The 23,351-nt window shown below is 41.9% G+C and overlaps 1 protein-coding gene across 1 annotated transcript in view; it reads left to right on the forward strand.

The window, feature by feature from the left end:
- The first annotated feature begins 296 nt into the window (after window positions 1–296).
- prrc2c (proline-rich coiled-coil 2C) overlaps window positions 297–23,351 on the forward strand; it is a 36,417-nt gene continuing 13,362 nt past the window's right edge. The window contains exons 1-17 of the mRNA XM_057353882.1: window positions 297–708; window positions 3,315–3,484; window positions 4,107–4,284; window positions 4,589–4,701; window positions 4,814–4,939; window positions 5,420–5,712; window positions 14,906–14,985; window positions 15,329–15,465; window positions 15,639–15,726; window positions 15,818–15,995; window positions 16,075–16,654; window positions 16,866–17,038; window positions 17,183–17,456; window positions 17,617–17,824; window positions 17,936–20,323; window positions 21,867–22,027; window positions 22,181–22,335. Of these exons, the coding sequence (XP_057209865.1) occupies window positions 3,370–3,484; window positions 4,107–4,284; window positions 4,589–4,701; window positions 4,814–4,939; window positions 5,420–5,712; window positions 14,906–14,985; window positions 15,329–15,465; window positions 15,639–15,726; window positions 15,818–15,995; window positions 16,075–16,654; window positions 16,866–17,038; window positions 17,183–17,456; window positions 17,617–17,824; window positions 17,936–20,323; window positions 21,867–22,027; window positions 22,181–22,335 (5,247 nt within the window). The 5' untranslated portion in view covers window positions 297–708; window positions 3,315–3,369. The remainder of the gene's footprint in view (window positions 709–3,314; window positions 3,485–4,106; window positions 4,285–4,588; window positions 4,702–4,813; window positions 4,940–5,419; window positions 5,713–14,905; window positions 14,986–15,328; window positions 15,466–15,638; window positions 15,727–15,817; window positions 15,996–16,074; window positions 16,655–16,865; window positions 17,039–17,182; window positions 17,457–17,616; window positions 17,825–17,935; window positions 20,324–21,866; window positions 22,028–22,180; window positions 22,336–23,351) is intronic.

The following is a 23,351-nucleotide window of genomic DNA, read 5'->3' on the forward strand; positions in this document are numbered from 1 at the left end:
CAGTAATACTTTCTTTAGTAGCCTACCACTTCGGTTGAGGTTCCAAGCGTACTGTACCGATAGCAAAATGTGTCGTGTTTACACACAGATCGGGCAGATTGATTGGGCAGAGAGAACCATATTACCAGCGTCATTGGATTTGCAACACATGCATACGCCTTTTAATACGTAATTTTGTTCTCATAAAGTATGAAGGTCGCCATCTGCTGCGTGATACATGTTAAAGCCGCGTCTTCACTAGCTGGCTGGCTGGCTGACTGTCTGACGCTGCGCAGCGCCTGTACGTGATGACGTCAGGCTCTCATGGATTGGCGCTCTGCCATCTTTGATTGTGCGACAGGCCGCGGCGCGAGCGGGGCCCTCTCTCGAGCGCACCAGAGCTGAGTCTCAGCACGAGACCGCGAGAAACCGCTGACCGCCCCTTACTGCTCACCTCACACCGGCGGCGCATCGGAGAGAGTCAAAGACGAATAAAAGACAGAGAGGTGGAGAAAAGCGCCATTTCTCTCGTGCGTAGAGGAGATTTTGTGGGTCGCTAGCTGTTCGGCTAGCCGCAGCAGTGTGGGAATAGCATAGCACAAGCTTTTGTAATCCACAGCCGGCCACACACACTTAAACACACACACAATACAAAGCGGGCCAGGATACCAAACGACCGGACGGAATAAACGAATTACCTGAGGAGAGAGTCGGGACCGGCGGAGACAGGTAACATTACGTTATGTTAACTAGTCAGCGTGGTGCTGCTGTTGTATTTGACGAGAAAAAACGACGTCCCTGCTAATGTTAGCACTGCCATGAGCCACTCGCACGACAAATCACACCATCATTATCATACACTCAGTAGTCTGCTTTCATGTTCGTTCATCCAGGCCGTCTTCATTATTAACAAATGTAACGTTAGTGCTAAATGTATGTAACAAAAGAGCCGGAGGGAGATTTCGGGAAGAATAGAGCTTCGGAGGCCACCTCATCGGGCCCATCTGACCAGGCTTCTTAAGAAATATCGGACTTTCTCAATAAATACTGCACTAAGTATTTTGAAAATTGTTTGATTTGTTCAGTCGTATGCTTGCTGGATGCGCTTGGCCCCAAACCGGTCACTCTATTTAGTGTATTTTCAAGCCGAAAAGCAAGTTAACATTCACGAGGAAGAGTTGCACACAGGCACTGGTTACCTATTCATGGTTTCGTAGAGGAAGGATAATCGAAAGTGAAGGCTTCCATGTCTTTTCCAAGTACATCAAACAAAACATTAAAATCAGAGCATGCAAATGAGCAGACATCGGTCTCACTTTACTCTGTGTATGTGTGAGAAGCAGCAGCTGATGATTATCACCAGGTTGTCTTAATAAATGTACGTACTCGGGCATAGATGTGATATACCTAAAACTGGATACCGACTGGATAACTAACTGCTGTTTGTTATCTCTCAATGAATAAGAAATGGATCAAGCGTTATTTTTGTGAGACATCCTCAAATTACTTCTGTATTGTGTAGGCGTGTGCGTGACGTTAAAACACCTTTACTGGGCCTATGAACTGCACATCTATGAGAGTTTGTGAACCGAGTTTTTAGAGAGAGTCGGATTGAGGATCGGAGCACAACACAGTGTTTTAACAACCAGGAACAAGTCAGAATTGTTCCTGATTTTGTAGTGGTGGCAGAAGGGTAGAAATCAAGGGAAGGTATGTATAAGCCTCAGTGGAGGTGGAGTTGATCATTAAACTTCCTCCAATTAATAAAGGCTCTGTGTTTTCATATTTCATAAAAAGAAATGCTATCGAGGACACAGCTGGTCAAAAGACAAGGCTTGATAGAGAGCCTTTAACTAAGAAAAGGCACAGGATCAGATGATCAAGCGAAGGTTTTGAAGCAGATTTAGCCATAAAGAGTTGAACACGGAGAGATTTCCGATTATAATTCCTCGTTGCTTTGAGAAAGTCCCTGGCTAATCTATTGAATGGGTATTGACTTTCCCTGTCCCTCGGGGGCTGCAGTTCAATGCCAGTGATCGCACGGATGCTCACTTGGGAACGTCGGAGGAAAGCTGGCACAGTGATTGGCTTGTGTATTTTGGAGGCAGATGGCCAGGTGATGGGGGATGAGGGGATGGAAGCAAGACAGAAAATGTACCTCTAGATAGGACAGCTTTATCTTGGAGCAAAATGGATCTCTTTTTCTTTAAGATCTCACTATCTCAAACTCAGTTCAGGGAGGGAGCTCTGCTTTTAACTTTTGGAGCTCAACCCGTTTTTTACTCATTGCAATATTTGTCTAGGCAATTTTAGATGAAGTGGTCCTAGCAAAAGACGACTGCTTTCATTTTCATCGTTTGTTGTCATTTGACTTGTGTATGTGAAAGCTATTGGGAGTTTGTTTGGTTTGTGGATTTCTGTACTGTGCATACATGTGTAGAGGATGTTTAAACTCCAGAGATGCTCTCGTTTGTTATAAAGGATTTCATGACTATTGCTCCAGAGTTAAGCCTGGCTTCATATTAAAGGTTTCCTTACAGGTTCTGAAGATTTTGATACTAATGTATTCTGTTCTGTACAGAATAGCGGAACATGTGTGCTACGCACAGGTGTTGTGAGTTGTGTAATGTAGTACAGTGAATGTAATTATGTATATGGACATGTGGAGGTGACCCTGTTGCTTCTACTGTGCTGTCTTGGCATAAACCCTGATGCCACATCAATTATAAATGAAGTCCCATGTGGCTCACGGTAGATTACTCCCCCCAACACACACACACACGCTGTCAATCCACCATCTCCTTTGATGTCGGCATGGCAACGTGATATGCATCATCAATTTGACACATTATGATTTCAAACCTGTATGTCTCGACTGAGTTTGTGCTCCCGTCTACTTTTAAACTGAGCTTATGTATCCAGACCAGACATGTATCAGTCGATGGTTGGTCATTTTAAAGCTATTTATTAACAAAAGTAGTTAGGGGTTATTCTGCTTACCTTTGTGGTTTAATAATGCTTTAAGTGAAGCATTTTGGAAAGTGTTTGTGAATGCTGCAATTTTGCGTACAGTGTTTTTCTGTCTTCCATCTACCAACCTGCTCTCTAGATGTCGGTATCGGCAGTTAAAAAACAACTTTTTGCTCAGGAAAGGTGATGAGCTGCTTACTCTCATTCACATCATTGTCTCAAGAATCTCATTTCTCGAGCTGCTGGTGTTGCTTTGCAGCCTATTCTAAGACTAACATGAAATATCGTTCAAGACTTCAATGTATGCATCTGGGATTACTGTTTATTCAATACTTTTCAAATTGATTCTTGATATTTCAATCAAGGGGCTGGTTCTGAGGGGTGAGGCCGCAGGACCAGACTCAATGAGTTTCCAGCGAAATGTCAGAGAAGTCAGGGCAGAGCACCAAGGCAAAGGATGGCAAGACCAAGTATGCAACCCTTAGCCTCTTCAACACATACAAGGGCAAGTCTCTGGAGACCCAGAAAACTGCAGGTGAGACTCTTGAGCATCTCTATTCCTAAACACATTTGTGCTGTAACTGGGTAAATTATTTTTATGCATATGTAACCCCATAACCGATTTTAATTTTGAATGAAAGATACAGCCTTGCTGATTTAAATCACAGACGATTGCATTATGATATTAAGCCAGTGAGAAAACGTTTGGAAAATAATGGAAATTACAAAAATCTAAAGTAAAATGTTTAGTTTTTACTTTTATTTGTCATCACAGTAAAATCACTGTATACAAGTCTTACTGATTCTTAAACAGGCTTCATTTTCTTATATTTTTTGGGGGGATAATTTGCTGTCTCAATGTCCACTCACTCTGTATAAGCATTGTTCATTAGAGGAAAGTGTCAAGTAATGGACTAGAGAATTGAACTGTTGACCCCCCGCATCCCTAATCAGCCTCCTGTGCATCACTGCATCAAATAAGCAGCCTTTGTCCCCTGATCACTACCATGCATTCATATGAGTTTTAGGAGAGAGAGCGAGAAAGAGAGCACATGCACTTGTGTTAGCATCCTCGGTTTTATTTTAAAGCTTTCTAAAATTGACATAGACTTTATGGTAAGAGACATATTTTTGTTCATTCTTCATATTCCATTCAGTTGCTGCCAGACATGGGCTCCAAAGTCTGGGCAAAGTTGCGGCCAGTCGGCGCATGCCCCCTCCGGCCAACCTGCCCAGCCTGAAAGCAGAAAACAAAGGCAACGATCCCAACGTTAGCATCGTACCCAAGGACGGCAGCGGGTGGGCCTCCAGACAGGATCAGCCAGGAGAGGAACGGTATGAAAACACTAGACTCCAGTGGACAACCAGCTATTTTGAACCTACTAGCTATTAAGATAAACTCAGTGTCAGGCTTATTGGCAGCTGCCAAATCACTAGTCAACATTTAGCATAAGTGTAATAGAGTTTGATTCAATCTTCTTGTTTTGAATAATGGCAGTGTCTCCATTGCTGCTGCTTAGATCTGGATTTGTTTAGAAGTGTTGGTTTTAAATGGGTCAGAGATGTAGTGTCATTTGTCTATAGTGTTTGGCACATTATATACTGCTGTGCCAGTAACACTGCGCTAATGTAATTGTAGACAACAAGAGACTCCTCCACCACAGCCCAAGTCACTTGTTACCCAGACCACCGATGCCCCTGTGGTAGGCAGCCGCTCCTGGGCCAACAGCAAACAGTCTGGACAGCTAGACGGTACCCTGTTTATTCATATCTAAATGCTCAAGCAAGAAGGTTATGAAAGTGATCGTGACTGATTTATAAAGCACTGCTAAAGTAAAGTACTTCGATTATGCTGCATATGCAGGAGCTCCTCGGATGAGCAGTCAGTTCCATCAGGAGTTTCCGAGTTTGCAGGCAGCGGGTGATGCGGAAAAACCAGGCGAGCAGGAAGATGAGCCCTATGGACCGGGCCCAAGCCTCAGGCCTCAGAGTGAGAACATCATCCTTTCCTTACACTTTGGGGAAAAATCTTGGACTGAGCAGAATCGTTTAAAGTGATAGTTCACCCAAAAATGAAAATTCTGTCATCATTTACTCATTCTCTTGTCATTTCAAACCTTTATGGCTTTCTTTAATCCGCAAAATACAAAAGAAGATAGTTTGGAGAAAGTTGGTAAGCGAACAGCACTGGCTGCCATTTACGTCTTCTGTATGGACACAAAGCCAATGCAAGTGAATGGGGACCAGTTAACCACATTTTTCAAAATATCTTCTTGTTCTGCGGAAGAAAGTCATACCGGTTTAAAATGACAAGAGGGTGAGTAAATGATGACAGGATTTTCATTTTGGGGTGAACTATCGCTTTAAATAAAAAAAATGTTTTTATTTGCATCAGAATAAATGTGTGGTCTGTAATTATTTTGGAAAGCAGCATTTTGTGAGAAATTGTGTTTTATCATCCTTGGCTCAGATGTGGGTAGTTGGCGAGAGGGTGGAGGCAGGAACCTAAATGTTGTTCCCAGCTCCTCAGAGACGGACAGCAAGCCCTCCGAGGAGTCAGGAGTGGGTAGAGGCACACCATCTCCCTCAGGAGACTCTGATGAGGCAGGCAAAACCTCGGCTGGGGAGGGCAGAGATAAGCGAGATGCCAGAGACAGACTCCCCCCCGCTGGTCCTCAGCATAAACTCAACGGTGGGCAGCAGCCACCTGGAGGCATGGCATCACAGTTCCATGCCCAGTTTAGGAGCATGATGCCACCATATGTAAGTGATGTAATTTTTAAAATCATTACTATGCTAAAATTTCTGTTCTATTTTTTTATACTTAAAGGTAGTTCTGGGCTATATACCGGTTCATACCGAATACCGGTGTGTATTTTTGTTATGATATTAATTTTTAATATACCGCATTACCGGTGTATTTGGTTTAAACAACGTGCTGAATGCGGCGCAGCGCGTTTCAGTGGGGTCCCTTTGCACTGTCGCACTGTGGTGAGGGCACAGCTGTGTTACTAAAGCGTGACGGCGAATATGGATAGGATAGGCATCGAAAGTTTTGAAACTGAAGCTGTAGAACGCAGTGACACAGAAGAACTGTCAAAAAGAGGAGCCGTGTCTGTTGTTTGGAGGTTGTTTTTCATTACTGTACAGAGCGTGCGCTATTACTGCACACAGTATGTGTGTGATGTGAGCTACAGTGACCGGCCATTCACACAAAATGTGTCTTTCTACACCGCGGCACTACTTTATCCTTATTTTTCTATGTAAACATGCGCTAAACGGACGTGTTTGGATGTTCGCGTGCATCTCCCGCATGAGCGGTTACGTTACGTATTTACACCCGTTCATGTCGCAATGGGACATCATCAGATGACTGTAGCACAGGTATAACAATTGCAAGTTCGCATTACGTTATATATATGTATATATCAGGGCTTGACATTAAGCATTGTCATGTGGTTGTCCTTCGGACAAGTAAACTTGTCATTCACTTGTCCGAATACAAAAATTACTTGTCCAACGATAAAAAAATGATATTTAATTTGAATTAATTTGTTCCAGATCTAGATTGGTCAAGTTTGCATCTAAGCATTTTAACTAGTGTCCGCTTTGGCCGCCTGAATTTGGTTATAGGCCTACTCTCCGTGACTGCTATAAAACAAAGGCAAGCAGTAATTATTATCAGTGTTAAGGCTGTAGGTTAACTTTTTCTGCACGTAGCACTGGTGCTAAAGAGGTTTAAAGTTTGGTAGCACAGGCCAAACAGTAGGAGCACAAGTATAAATCGTCTGTTGTCATCATTAAAAAAAAAATTATGCAAGTGCAGTTCATCATGAATAGACGGGTAACTGACAAAAGACATTCATGTTACATACAGATGGATAAATTAGGGCCATATCATTTTTAGATTACCTAAATTTGTTTGAATATTTCTCAGTTGTGTATTTTTCCTTTTTAACTATACAATAGTGGTATATTTGTCCACACAAATTACTGTAGTATACTATAGTATTTACTATAGTAAACTGCAGTAAAATTCTTAGATACTGTAGAGTTTTTGAACTTTACTATAGTATACAGTGTTTATCAATTCACTACAAGGGCACTACAATTTTCAAAAGCAAATACTATAGTACACCACAGTATTTTTTTGTCTGAGTGTTCAATTTAACGGGACTTTTATTTTGACGGGTCTTCGGGAAGACGCTTGAGTTTTTGTGTTTGCCGATAGCTTCACTCAAACAGTAAACGCTCATAAAATAAACTCTCAGAGCAACTCTGGAGATGAAGTTCATGTGTTCACATCCTCATACAGTGCAGACGCAGATAAATCCTCGACCATCACTCATCTTGTATGTTAACTACATACGGAATCCTGTTATTTAAATGTCATATGGCTGTTCTGCGTGTCTGAGTGAATTATGTGCACAGTACATGGACTCAGTGCGGTGCGCCATTGATTATTGTCACACACAAACAAGCACAACCACGACAAACGTACTACACACAAACACGCAGCTCTGTCTAATGCACATATTCTTATTATTCTATATGTCGCACTGTTGTTATTATTTTCAAGTTACTTGTCCAGTCGGGCAAGTAAAATTATCTCTCACTTGCCCATACAAAACACTCACTTGTCCTGGACAAGCGGACAAGCGTTAATGTCGAGCCCTGTATATATATATATATATATATTAGGGCTGTCAACGTTAACGCGTTAACGCATGCGATTAATTTTTTCAAATTAACGCGTGAGAAAATATTTATCGCAATTAACGCAGCATCCATTTGTTTTAACATCCTTTGTTTAGCGTTACATTATGTAATCACGTTCTTATTCATGTACAGGCTTTTAAACCACTTAAGCTCGATTTGAAGCAGTTGCTTCGACGCGTTCAATGAAGATAGACCGCTTCTATACTGTGGGACGCGGCAAAACGCAACGCGAGGTCCAGTCTGGTGTATACAGTCACGGGCTAAAGGCTGCGTCGGTGAATCTCTGTCAGACAGCGCATCCGTGTTAAGTTCTCTTTCGTGCTTGAATTGATAAAACCACACAAGATTATGTCAGAAAGCCCGTTTTGTCTAGCATTTTCTTAAGCACAGACTTCAAAGTGTAAAATAAAATCTTAAATGAATGCAAAGAGTTGTGAAAATGGGAGTGCGGTGACGGTCAGATCTGCGTACTGAGACAGCTCTTAAAGGGCTTGACTCCTGCACTAATGTTAATCAAAGAACAAAATAAAAGAAGAAATCAATGTGATTTTGTAGCTTTAATGAGAATTCTTCTGCATTAATTTATAATTTAGCATTAAAGACTGTAAAGTGTCCTTAATTTCTGTATATTTCCTACATGAGCTCTCAATTATACTGTTGAATGGCTATAATTCATGTTAAATAATCAATTTAATAGAGACATCAGTTACAATACTAATATCAAAATGTTAGCTTTCATAAAATGATGCTGTTAAAGAAATATGTGTTTCTACATCAATTTGAAGATTAAATGTAAATTATCAAAATGTAAATAATATTTTTAAAATATAATTGTTATGTGCGATTAATCGTGATTAATCACAGAAAAAATGTGATTAATCAGATTAATTTTTTTAATCTCATGACAGCAACTAATTTATGATATATATATAATATACAGGTGCTGGTCATATAATTAGAATATCATCAAAAAGTTGATTTATTTCACTAATTCCATTCAAAAAGTGAAACTTGTATATTATATTCATTCATTACACACAGACTGATATATTTCAAATGTTTATTTCTTTTAATTTGATGATTATAACTGACAACTAATGAAAATCCCAAATTCAGTATCTCAGAAAATTAGAATATTACTTAAGACCAATACAAAGAAAGGATTTTTAGAAATCTTGGCCAACTGAAAAGTATGAACATGAAAAGTATGAGCATGTACAGCACTCAATACTTAGTTGGGGCTCCTTTTGCCTGAATTACTGCAGCAATGCGGCGTGGCATGGAGTCGATCAGTCTGTGGCACTGCTCAGGTGTTATGAGAGCCCAGGTTGCTCTGATAGTGGCCTTCAGCTCTTCTGCATTGTTGGGTCTGGCATATCGCATCTTCCTCTTCACAATACCCCATAGATTTTCTATGGGGTTAAGGTCAGGCGAGTTTGCTGGCCAATTAAGAACAGGGATACCATGGTCCTTAAACCAGGTACTGGTAGCTTTGGCACTGTGTGCAGGTGCCAAGTCCTGTTGGAAAATGAAATCTGCATCTCCATAAAGTTGGTCAGCAGCAGGAAGCATCAGAAGCGTCTCGCCTGGGCTAAAGACAAAAAGGACTGGACTGCTGCTGAGTGGTCCAAAGTTATGTTCTCTGATGAAAGTAAATTTTGCATTTCCTTTGGAAATCAGGGTCCCAGAGTCTGGAGGAAGAGAGGAGAGGCACAGAATCCACGTTGCTTGAGGTCCAGTGTAAAGTTTCCACAGTCAGTGATGGTTTGGGGTGCCATGTCATCTGCTGGTGTTGGTCCACTGTGTTTTCTGAGGTCCAAGGTCAACGCAGCCGTATACCAGGAAGTTTTAGAGCACTTCATGCTTCCTGCTGCTGACCAACTTTATGGAGATGCAGATTTCATTTTCCAACAGGACTTGGCACCTGCACACAGTGCCAAAGCTACCAGTACCTGGTTTAAGGACCATGGTATCCCTGTTCTTAATTGGCCAGCAAACTCGCCTGACCTTAACCCCATAGAAAATCTATGGGGTATTGTGAAGAGGAAGATGCGATATGCCAGACCCAACAATGCAGAAGAGCTGAAGGCCACTATCAGAGCAACCTGGGCTCTCATAACACGTGAGCAGTGCCACAGACTGATCGACTCCATGCCACTCCGCATTGCTGCAGTAATTCAGGCAAAAGGAGCCCCAACTAAGTATTGAGTGCTGTACATGCTCATACTTTTCATGTTCATACTTTTCATGTTCATACTTTTCAGTTGGCCAAGATTTCTAAAAATCCTTTCTTTGTAGTGGTCTTAAGTAATATTCTAATTTTCTGAGATAGTGAATTTGGGATTTTCATTAGTTGTCAGTTATAATCATCAAAATTAAAAGAAATAAACATTTGAAATATATCAGTCTGTGTGTAACGAATGAATATAATATACAAGTTTCACTTTTTGAATGGAATTAGTGAAATAAATCAACTTTTTGATGATATTCTAATTATGTGACCAGCACCTGTATATGTATATATATATAAAACATGATTTAATTTTAGTTTTAACTGTTTCTTCGTATTCTATGAAGAGAAATAAGGGTCAGTAGAGGGAGGAGATTCACATGCATGTTTTAAAGGTACAGTGAACTAGGACCACAATTTTGAACACACAAGCTTTTGTTATATAAGAGGGAATCGTATTCAAGCGAACATCCTGTAAGTGTCAGACCTGAAAATGCCCTTGTTACTGAAATAACAACTGTTATTGACACGAGGCTCAGCGAACGACAGGTTCTGGAATGCACCTATCATATATAGCAGGAGTCTTCAACTAAAATTGCTTGAGGTCCAGTAAACAAACCCTCCTTGTCAGTCGAGGTCCGGACAATTAAATACCTAAAATCATGAATTGATGGTTTTTGGCAGACCAAAGAAATAAACATGTCTTTTCATATCTATACAATGGCATAACAATGTCTGACAACAATATAATGAAGGAAAATGTGCAAAATGCCATAATCTCTAAACCTGCATTGAACATACATTCATTTCAACATTATCAACTTTAAAAGAAAACTAAAGTGTTGTTTTCTGTTGAACTGAGATGAACAAATAGCAACATCAAGTTGCGACTGATCATCATCTGATAACATTTCAGCTCTTCTTGTGGCTGGTGCAGCTGAAAGGGGGGTTAGTTTAATATTTTCTTTTAGTTCATGTCTTTATTTTCCTTCTAAAAGTGTTTCACACGCAGCCTCCATTCACTCTTTTACTATTTTCCCATCAGTAAAGGGCTTGTTATGTTTTCCTAAGATCCACTGTATTCTTAGCCGAACATTCGCTCGTTGTTGGGCGGTAAGTGAGTGAGGGAGGACCCATGTAGATCGCTACTACTGGGCTTTGAGCTAATATATTTTCTGTGTCCTTACCTCGGACTGCTGCTTGTAAGTTTCTTCAAAGTGTCTCTGTCTAATTTCATAATTCCTTTTAAAGTTTCCACTTTTGACAACCGCGACAGACTCCGAGCAAATGAGACAAACCGGTCTCGTGCATCTCGATGCAGGAAGAATAAATGCAAATCTCTCGACCCATTCATCTCGGAAAACATGGTTTTCAGCATCAACTTTTCTAACTTTTGAAAAGGACATTGTTTTTCAGTCACTGACAGTTACATCCGTCTACGCGCTGTGCAGCGAGTCTGTCCCGGCTCTCTTCTCTCGTCGAGACGTCGACATCTGAACGTGGCAACAGTGCGCATATGTTAACTGTCCGTGGCGCCGTAGGACCCAAACTGCTACTGAGCGGACCTTGATGTGCCTGGTATAAATTTGATTGCATTATAAAATAATGTTAGGCGTTCATTTATTTATTATGTCAAAAGGCTTTGAGGTCCGGACGGATGCATCTCGCGGTCCGCATCCGGACCGGAGTCCGCTAGTTGGTGACCCCTGATATATAGGTTGAACACCGCCTCCACAGAAGAATATCAACGCCTACTTCTCGAGCCCTGCCCACTGGTTCGCGCATGACAGTACTGAACACAAGCTGCACAGAACCAGATAGAGCGAGTTTAAGCATCATGCCGTTAAAGTTCGCAAAATATTGTGCAGTGCCTGGTTGTGGAAGGACACAGTCGCTGCATAACCTTCCTTCGGATTCCGAAAGTAGGTATGCGTGGTTGAAGTTCATTTTTAAAGACGTTCCAGCTCAAGTGGGGAAAAAAATTGAGCGTTTGTTCGCTTCATTTCAACGCGGATTCCTTGAACAAGTCTTTGCGGAGTGACTAAAATTAAAAAGCTGTGCTGTGCCGTCAATATTGGATCCGATGGGAATGGAGCAGCAATCTTATGTGAGTAAAACATATTTGTACTATGCGTCACTATTGCTTTGTTAGAGATCGCTTGATATGCCCTGATAGTATTACCTTGGGGACCTCTAGTCATTTGTAATAATTGTAATCGGCATCTCTGTGATTTGGCGGGCTCATATATCATTTTTCAAGGTTTTATCCACCGTTTGCGAATAATGGAGGCTGTTTTGAAGTGTTTTGATATTATTTCTGGTTAGGGCTGCAACAACTAATCGATAATAATCGATAATGAAATTCGTTGTCAACGAAATTTCATTATCGATTAGTTGGTCTGTGACGTCACTTGCGAGCTGCGCAGTTATAAATCAAGCGCTTCTTCTTCCCTTTTAAAATTACCGTTTTAGATGTATCTCTCCGTGCAGCATGAGCTGCGCAGTTTTAAAGTAAGACGTGTCTCTCCGTGGATGCGTCTCTTCGTGCAGCGCGAGGTGCGCAGTTTTAAAGTCAGACGTCTCTCCGTGCTGCGCGAGGTGCGCAGTTTTAAAGTCACACTTGTCTCTCCGTGCAGCCGGAGATGCGCAGTTTAAAAGTCACACGTGTCTCTCCGTGCTGCGCGAGATGCGCAGTTTAAAAGTCACACGTGTCTCTCCGTGGGGCACAAGTTGTGCTGTTTTAAAGTCACACGTGTCTCTCCGTGGATGCGTCTCTCCGTGTGACACAAGTTGTGCTGTTTTAAAGTCAGACGTGTCTCTCGGTGCATGCGTCTCTCTCCGTGCAACGCGAGGTGCGCAGTTTTAAAGTCAGACGTGTTTTACATGCATCTCTTCAAGCTGCGCAGTTTTAAAGTTTAAAAGGGAGAGGTGTTTTAAATGACAAAATTAAAGATTATATTAGTAAAACCCAATTTTTTGGCGTTTGCACTTTGCAAAGTACATAATAGGCTAAATACCCTGATTTGGTGGTTTATTTAGTTCAGAGGTGGGTAACGAAGTACATTTACTTGAGAACTGTACTTAAGTACAAATACTCAAAAAGTGTACTTAAGTATTACTTTTTCTGTTTACTTTTTACTGTACTTCACTACATTTGAATGACAAATATCTCACTTTTCATGGCACAAAAAAATTATTTCCTTGGCCGACCCTCCCCTCGCTCCCACGTTTGGGAGAGACTATTGTCAGTTGCTTCTAATATGACACACCTGAATCAACTCACCAGGTGTATTAATTATGGAGACATTCACAACATTTTGGGAGAAGGCTAATGAGTTCAGTTGTGTATACTTCTCCCATATCTGATTTACTTATTAAAAGCAAAAGATGCAATTACATTTTTATCCGATTAATCGAAAAACTAATCGCCCAACTAATCGATTATCAAAATAATGGTTAGTTGCAGCCCTATTTCTGGTGCTGGGTCATTTTAGCCGGGAGTCTACCGTTTGTTTATTTATCATGAAAACTATAACATTTGAGACCCGTGATCGCGGTGATCTGTCCGGTTCGTGGGTCTTAAATGCTGACATGTACGGTCATATATCACTAAACACCATACAACTATAGGCTATACAAACTATACGCAAAGCCTTGCCATACATGCGGGAAATAAGTCCGTAAATTTGAGTAAAATCATGTTACGTAACGTTACGTGTCTAACCAAATTCACAGAAGGCTCAACTAAGTCAACTACGCAAGCTGCTATCCAATCATAGCAGTGGGCGTTTACTTCCAAGTCTTCTATGCGGCCCGCCCTTAAAAAACGAGCGTTTCTCCAGCCGGCATCAAAACCAAGGTAGAAAATAGCCTATTACTTATTGATTTTGATGTTTTCGAATGCAAAAACCACACGAATGTCATAAGTAGACATCAGACAATAGTATAAAGCAATAAAAAACGGCCAGTTCACTGCACCTTTAATGGTGAAATTGTTACTATACATGCATGTTTTAATGGTAAAATTGTTACTATTTTGTATTCAACTATTCAGACGGACCATGGTGTTAATATTCGGGTGGTTGCTCCTAAAGTTTTGCTGGTGTTCCTAACTCTTGAAGTTGGGAGCACCAGTGCTACCAAGGAATAAAGTTAATTTCGAACCCTGTTCTCTATTTATTTGCTTAAATATTATGAATGCAAGTTACATTTGCATGCTATTCAGTTCTTAAAGAAGTCTAAACTTTGCAGTTATAGGGGTAGAGGATTGTTTACATTGTATAGTTACAAGTTGTTTGCGAAATTTGCACAATTAAAAGGTGCTGTATTTTGACTGCAACTGTCATGCATCCTGATTCCTTCACTTCATCATGAGTGCCACGTCTTTATAAACAGCATAATTTTGTAGGTCTTACAAACCTGTATAATACTAGTGTGGACTTTTTCTACAATATTCACTCACCATGACAGTATAAAAGGGCATTTAAGTCAATCAACTGCAGTATTTCCTCTCTCAATCAGCAGAAAATGTGGTTAAAAAAATAACGTCATGTACCGGGAACCTGGAATAAATCTGGGAAATACTGTTATATTAATTGGAGGCCATACCGCCCAGCACTATTTAAAGGGATGGTTCACCCCAAAATTTTGTCATCATTTAATCACATTCAGATTGTTCCAAACCTGTATACATTTGGAAGAATGTCAGTAACCAAGCAGATCTTGTCCCCCATTAATTCCCATAGTATTTATTTTCGTTACTATTAACTGTAAATTGGTGGCGAGATCCGCTCGGTAACTGACATTCTTTCAAATATCTTCCTTTGTGTTGAGCAAAACAAAAAATGTATACAGGTTTGGAACAATCTGAGGGTGAGTAAATGATGACAGAATTTTAATTTTTGGGTGAACTATCACTTTAATAATCATGCATGGTTGCATGCTGCTGTTTTTTGACAACTTTTATAAAGTGTGTTTCAGTGCTAATTTTAGACTTTTTTTTTTCAGATGTTCAATGCTTACCCCCGAGTGCCGTTTTCTTCTGTACAAGGCAATTTAAGATATTCTGGACAACAGGAAATGTCAAAGTAAGTGACTGAAAACAGATTAAGCTTAAGATGCCGAAGCTAAAACAGTATGGCGTATTTACCTTTTCCAGTCTTTGTTCAGACAGGCAACAATCCATCTCAAAAGGGTTTAGTATTTAATTGTAGTCATTTTTAAAGACTATGTGTATCCATACAATCTTACACTGATTTTGTAGTTTTTTTTCATTACACATTGCTTTTGATATAAAGTTAGAGTTGCCGTTGTTGCCTTTTATGAATTTGAATAAAGTCTGTTTATTTAAGGTTATATGTTTGAAACATTTCACATTTTAAAGTGAAACTCTATTTAGCTAAACATATATTTTGTTCTGTTTGTCTTTAGGTGTCTGCGGTCTGGCGGAAGATCCTCACAGCCTCCTCAGACATGGCTGAAGGATCCAGATCGACCATCAATCATTAGTGCCACTGAATTAAAAGAGCTAGACAATCTGGACACTGAGGCAGATGAAGGCTGGGCAGGTGAGAGAGACTTTCAGTTTGATCTAGAAATGATGTAATATGACTTGTATGAGTACCAATAGAGAACATTGAGTCTTGAGACCTGATACCAAGTGTACATGGAGCGAAAATAATGAAAACAACCCAAAAACCTTTACAATTGTTTCGTATTAACCATGTTTATGCTTATGTAGGTGCTCAGATGGAAGTTGACTATACTGAGAAACTAAATTTTAGTGATGATGAGGAAAACCACACAGCTAAAGATAAAGGAGATAACTGGTAAGCAATCCTATTTTGGGGCACAGTGAACCCTTTTTATTCTTGACAAAAGTTGGCATGTGTCCTGGAAATCATTTCTTGTTAAACACAGGGAGTGGATGGCTAAAGTGGATCGTATGCGGTCAAGAAACGCTGATGCCCAGGACGGATGGAAAGTGGAAGAAAGATCTGACAGCAAAAGCTCATGGGCAGAGAGTGGAGACCCAAGGGCTTCCTCCCCAGGCAACATTGGCCATTATAGCAAGACTGCACCTTCCCAGGACCAACAGGTATGGTGTGCACAGGGTCAAAAAAATGTGTGGCTGATTTGTTAAATTGTGCATTGATACCACGTTTTATATTTTCTAGGGCCAAACAGCTGCACGTTCTATGGGAAGTGGTGGTACCCATGTTGCAAAGCCACCCACTGCAGCATCCTCTACTGGTGAGGAGGAAACGGAGGCATGGCGACAGAAACGTAAGAAGCAGTCAGAGCTTTCAGAGGCTGTGGAACGTGCTCGCAAGCGACGTGAGGAGGAAGAGCGCCGTATGGAGGAACAGAGACTCGCTGCCTGCAAAGAGAAACTCAAACAGCTAGAGGAGAAGCGACGACCTTCTACGACTATAGAAACTACTAAACCAACTGTGCAAACTTACAGTGATCACCAGGATGTGACTGAAACTGTGCCTAAACTATCTGCTGAAACTCCTCCTCCTCAGCCGCCACCTCTGTCTGTGCAGCAACCTTGCCCGCCTATGCCAACTCACGAAAGGACCGAGTCTAGTGTGGAGGAGGTGCCACAGTTTGTTCCCCGGCAACCTAGCCCTCCAGTCCACCGGATTGCTCCTGAAGCCCAAAGCAAAGTGGATACTGCTGTAACGGAGGAAGTGCATAGGCAGGGGGAGAGACAACCAATGAGAGACTACTTCAGCGCTGAGGAGACCAGAGGTAAATAGAATATTTATGGTCCCCATCTACTTTCATTTGTGTAAAAAAACTGTTTGTACATTATACTTCTCACTTGATGTTCCATAAAAATAGGGTAATTGGAGGACAAATAAGCCTGAAAATAATTGCAATTAATTTGATGCACACGTGGAACTCTGACTTTGATGCAATTCACTGATTTTAGGGTTTAAATGGTTTTGCTTTATTTCAGTTGAGGAGACTCTGCTCTCTCTGTCCAGACTGGATCACTCTGTTGCTGAAGATGCACCTCTTCCTCAACTGGAAAATGAAGGAGACACGGGGGCTGCTGTTCGTCCTTCAGTCACCTCTGGATATTCCAAACAGTTCCAGAAGTCTTTGCCACCCAGATTTCTCAGACAACAGGTGAGAACATGTTGTCATGTTTTTAACTCATCAGCATTAGCTTGAGTCCTTCAAACATTTCAGAATAGCATTTTAGAAGCAGTATTGTTTTATATAGTAAAATAATATATTGTTTTAATGTTTTTTTAATCTTGGATTGTTCAGGAACAGCTCAAACAACAGCAGTGGCAGCAGCAGCAGCAGCAGCAGCAGCAACAACAACAACAACAACAGCAGCAGCAGGGTGGTGGAGGTCCAGTCTCCCCCTCTGGGGGTTCTGTTCCACCTCAGCACAGATCCCTCTACCAACCTCTTGGCCCCCACCACCAACACCTTGCCTCGATGGGCTTTGACCCACGCTGGCTAATGATGCAATCATACATGGACCCCCGTATGATGTCTGGACGACCACCAATAGATATGCCTCCAATGCATCCTGGTATGTCTAGCTTTTTTGTTTAATTAGTAGATTTTGAGATGTCATTTCTTGGCAGCTTTTTAAACTGCATTTTTATCTTGATTATTAGTATTATTATGTTAAGGCTTTTTAAAACATTGTCATTTATTGAAGAGCATTTCTTGTGTGGTCATTTTTTCAGGGAGAATGCCTCCAAAGCAACTAGTACGACGAGAGCCCACAGACAACAGCAGCTCTGGATCGGACTCATTTGATCATCTAACCCGACCAATCCGTGAACATGGTGTTCCAAATGAACATCGAATGGTCTGGGGTTCTGATCCTTATCTCCAGACAGAGCCCCTGTCCTCTACAACTGCTAAAGGACGAGATGATGGAAAGGAGTCAAGGTGGGAGCTCACTGTAGCTGAAAATAATTTAAAAAAAAAAAACTGTGTTTTCCCCAAATTAGAAATTTCTGGGGATGAGTTTCTAACTTTTTTGTTTGCATTTTATGTTAGACTGGATGCTGGTCTGGAGCTGGACAGAGGACTTTCAAGTGTCTACCCTCAGGACCATAGCCCACTGGAGCCCCGGGGCAAAAGCGACTTCTTCAGGGATTCATCTGAGCCCTTGTCTGCGTTTAGTCATGTTTCTGAAGAGGTACCTGGTCTGCTTCAGACCGATAGAGCGCCAGTCATCTCTTCCTTTGAGCCAGATGAGATTGCCCTGTCTGCTACAGAGGAGGTTGAAGCCATTGGACAAGCTGTGCTGAAAAGGAGTGTCTCTCAAGGCTCCAGTCATTCTCTAAAACTGGAGGAGCCTAGATTTGAAGGTCTTACCATAGCACAGAAAAGCCTGGACTTTCCTGAGACTGTGGAAAGGCCAGAGGACAAATCCAGAAAAGAGACCTTTGGTCAAGGACCTGTGATAAACAACCGTTCTACCCCCCCTGTGACTAATGATGTTGTACACAAAACAGAAAAACTGATCTTGCCTGCACCCAGCAAGCAGAAATCTGAGATGCGCTGGGGATCCCGTGGGTCAGGAGGCGGTAGAAGAGATGGACCCGGAGGTGATCGTCCAGTTAGGAGATCTGGACCTATTAAGAAACCTGTTTTGCGGGACATGAAGGAAGAGAGGGAAAAAAGAAGAGAGAAAGAGCAGCATGAACGTGGTGAGCGAACGAAAAAAGATGGCGGTGCCCCTTCAGGTGCTACAGAGACATCAGATGTGCAGAAGCAGTCTGGAGAGTGGAAGAAGGGAGCGGTCATAGCTGAGGTGGTAGCGACTCCTGGTGCAGCAAAATCCAAAGATCTTCAGACAGCAGCTGGTTCTGCAGCCGCAACTGCTGGAGATGAAAAGCCTGACAAGCCTACATTAAGCGACAAACGTCCTGAACCCAAACTACCATCTCGAAGAGAGTCCAACTTCCCTCCCAGAGCTCACCGCAGAGAGGAGAGAGAGCGAGAGAGAGAACGGGACAGAGAAACAGACCGAGATAAGGACTGGCCCTCAGATGCCAATTTTAAAGGCCGTGGTAGAGGAGAGTACTATTCCCGTGGCCGGAGTTACAGAGGCAGCTATGGTGGGAGGGGCCGAGGTAGTCGTGGCCGGAGTCGAGGGGACTACCCTTTTAGGGAGCCACGGTCACGCCCGGATTTGCCATTAAGTGCCACTACTGGTTTCCGCTGCCGCGAAGAGAGCGAGACACGCAGCGAGAGCTCAGACTTTGAAGTGCTACCCAAGCGCAGACGTAGACGAGGCTCAGACACAGACTCTGAAAGTGAAGGAAGAGAATCTGCCAGTGACACTGGAGCGTCGGACCGAGAACCCAGCACCAAACAGAGCAGGCCGATCCGACGTGAGCTGCTAGAATCCCGCTCCTCTAAATCTGCCTCAGGATTACCGGGTGCACATTTATCCGAAAAATCAGCACCTCGCGACGAGGAGGGCAGACCAAAACCAGGTTTTCTGTTAAAGGGTGAGACTGCATGCCGGGGCAAGGGAGGCTTGCACAGCAGGAGAGGAGGTGGCAGAGAGCGGGGCAGCCACCGACCTGCTCCTTTTCGTCGGTCCCCTGTCAAAGACAGCTCCCAGTGGCCATCCAAACCCATGGAGACTTTCCGGCCAGAGGAAGCAGACACGCGTACCGACAGCGCACCCTCAGAGAGACGTCACACCAAATATGAAAACAAGAAAATGGGAGAGGGTGTTGGGCAAGGCATCAGAGAGAGACCTAGGAGACCACGAGCGGCACGTCCTCCCAGACAGGACAAACCTCCACGATTTCGAAGACTTAAGGAACGCGAGGCAGCAGTCACCGCTGGAGAAGCTACGCCTAGCGTGTCAGGACCCACATCTGTCTCCCCAACATTGTCTAAAGCTCCAGGAACTCTTGTCACGTTGCCTGAAGGAGGGACTGATCCCAGTGCAGCACCTTCTTTCACTTCTGATGTGAGTCCCCCTGAGCTTCCTGCCTCAGAGGTGATACTTCCTGAAGCGGGAGCTGCCACGATAGTTGCTGCAGGCAGCAAATCACCTGACTTATCTAATCAGAACTCTTCCGACCAGGCTAATGAGGAGTGGGAGACGGCCTCTGAGAGCAGTGACTTTAATGAGCGGCGAGAGCGAGAAGACAGAAAGCAACTTGAAGCGACTGTGACTGCATCCATTTCTGGTTTCTACGTACCTGTACAGGTCTGTGGGCCGCCGAACAAGTTATCCACTGAAGGTGTGCCAATCCCAAAACGTGAATCAGCTACGGCAGCCAAAAGAAGCTTCTCTAGTCAGCGGCCTGTGGATCGACAGAACCGACGGGGAAATAGCGTACCCAAAGTGGGTCGTGGGTACGCTGGAGCCAAAGGCGATAGAAGGGGAGGATCTGGAGCCAAATCTGGACGGAGAGGGTGAGTCCTGAACTGTCTTGTTTCCTGACGTTATTAAATTATTGGCGATAACTAGAGATGTAACAATTCGCCGTGAGCTGTTTGAAAGTCGATTATAATATGTGACGATTGTTGATCAAGTCTGTTGAGATGTTAAATGAACTGCAATGCATGTTTTGAACAGCAGGGTTCGCTGTGTTTACTGCAAACTTGGTAAACGTGGATGTTAGATATTTATTTAAAAATGTACAAGAAAATCCAAGTTAGGAAAAGCACAGTCTTAGTTTGTTTATATTAAAGAGACTTTTGTATTATTCATTTTTTGTTTGATTTGGAACTTGTTTTATTTGACATAAGATATTTTTATTTTATAAAGAAATGTGCAGCATTTGAGAAATAATGAAAGGGCAGTTGTTCATTTCTAATTTCTCAACTGATTTTGGGAAAAAGTGTGAAAATCCATATCATGAGATTAATAACGTGCATCGTATCGTGAGCTGAGTGAATCATTACATCCCTAGCGATAACTCATAACGGATGAATGTGGACACATTCATGTTAAAGCTGTTTTAAAACTTCTGAAGCTGTAAAATATATGTCCGCAAAGCAATGTAGGCACACATGTGACTTTGCATATGTCGCTTTTAGAGTGACCAATGCCTCTTAAAGATTTGGTAACACATGCAGTTTCTGCCAATATCATATTAATCTCGATTACCTATACAGTAGTATAACATGCGTCGTATCTTCAAAGAGTATTTAATTTGATCATATTTATAAAAGACGGATACAGCTTTGATTATTTCCGGAAAAAGACAAGATGCTGGAGGCAGGCAGTGGGAAAGAATCTACTACACAAGCACACAACACATCATTGCATTAATCCCTTCGTGTTTTTTACATTATGCACGTACACGCCGATTGCCAACAAAACACAGACATAAGACTTAGTTTGACTTACCACATGCAGTTCATGTCCGGCATCTTTTAGCACTGGGACTGCACCATCTATCAGTTTCAAACGATCTCCAAATCCTGTGGATAACTACCGTTTATATAACATCCATCACTGAAATGCCATGAACAAACAAACACACCTCAACTTCTCTCACTATCGTAAGTGTAACAAGCTGCAGTTGCAGGCCCACAGCGCAGCCAATCTTGATAAGCGGTCTTCCTATTGCTCATTGGTTGGCACGTGGGTGTGCTTTCGGGAGAATTGCTCAATAAAAGGAATAGGATCCCTGTTACGAAACAGGGATCCAGACTTATAAAAAACTTTCAGAAACAAGTTGGAGTGCTTGGGGGAGTGTATTAAGCACAGAAATACTACATCGTACATCCAACTCATTTTTTAACAAGTTGACCATGTTAAGCATGAGAAGTCGGGCACGTTTAACAGTGTAAAGTAGTCAGAATGCATGAAATGGCATGTTACCCGATCTTTAAATGGCTAAATGTAAAGCATCATTTCTTGCTGCTTTGTTAAAGCACTCTTTCAGGTGTTTTTTGGCTATTCATGCTTTTTTCTTTTGAGTCATGTTTTGTTTTGTGTTTCCTGCAGTGCTCCTGGGCAGAATGGTGAGGCTACTCAGGCCGGTACTGGTCAGAAGACTGGGAAAGAATCGGCACCCAATCGCAGGAAAGAGGAAGCAAAGCAAGCTGTCAAAAAACCCAAAGAGAAGGAAAACGCTCTATCTCAGTTTGATCTCAACAACTATGCCAGTGAGTGTCTTGACTTCTTGAACGAATTTGCACTCTAGAAACATGTCTGCAATTAACACTAAAATTAGTTTAGATATAGAAAATAGCTTAGTTTGTCTTATTGCTTTGTTGCAATTTAGAAAAATACAACTTGGCATCTGTTTCCTACCCCAGGTGTGGTGATCATTGACGACCATCCTGAAGTCACAACACTGGAAGACCCTCAGTCAAATATGAACGATGATGGGTTCACAGAGGTTGTTTCACGGAAACAGCAAAAACGGCTGCAGGATGAGGAAAGGAGGAAGAAAGAAGAGCAAACTGCACAGGTAAGAGTCGAAAAGAAACTCATTCATTTAGTTTAGTGTATTTCATGTTCCTACTGGGTGAGCCAGTACATCATCTGACCTATTGGTTAACGTTGATAAAGTACTGATTGTCGGAGATTTTAATATCCACGTAGATAACTCGTTATCGACAGGGTAGAACAGTTACCTCGACTACTAAAGATAATTTTGCAAAGAGCTTGCCAGATCTGACTTCTTTAATAACCATACCAATAAATACAGAATCGCTCGATGACATGACCAGCAACTTGGGCACTGTTTAAACCATTAGAAGCTGTCGCACCTATGAAGGCTTAAAGATTAATGAGAAAAACATAGCACCATGGTACAATAGCACCACTCGCACCCTTAAAAGAGAAACACGTAAACTGGAGCGCAAATGGAAACAAACCCAATTAGAGGTCTTTAAAATTGCGTGGAAAGAGAGTGCAAACTTATAAAAAGGCACTAAAAGCAGCAAAGGCTGAGCACCTCCGAAACCTCATGGAAACTAACAAAAACAATCCAAGGTTTTTATTTAGTACATTTGCTAAATTAACAAATAAACAGACATCACCTGACCTGGTTATTCCACCGCACTTTGGTAGCAATGAATTCATTAAATTTTTTACAGAGAAAATCGAAAACATTCGAAACAAAATAGCAAAAACTCAACCTCCTAGTCAACCAAAGAGCCATTTTTCCAGTTTTGGTTCATTTATTTTTGCAAAAGAGCCATTTCAAAAACTATAACATCTTTCAATGTCTTCAATACTAATAACTTGATTTATGTCCACAGTCTCACTTATGGTCCCTGTGGGGATCAATTGTTCTTTGCCTTCGATAAGAGAACATGTCCACAGACAAGGCAAAAACAGCGAAACAAACGAACCCGTGCATACATCTGGACCTCTAAAAAAATATTTCCATGACTTATAAACAACTTACAGGTTTACATTAGGCCTCCATTCAATTGAACTTCACTATATCTAACATATAACAATTTTTAAAAGTGCACG

Source organism: Triplophysa rosa, linkage group LG15, assembly GCF_024868665.1.
Source record: "Triplophysa rosa linkage group LG15, Trosa_1v2, whole genome shotgun sequence".
In the NCBI taxonomy this organism is placed as follows: Eukaryota; Metazoa; Chordata; class Actinopteri; order Cypriniformes; family Nemacheilidae; genus Triplophysa; species Triplophysa rosa.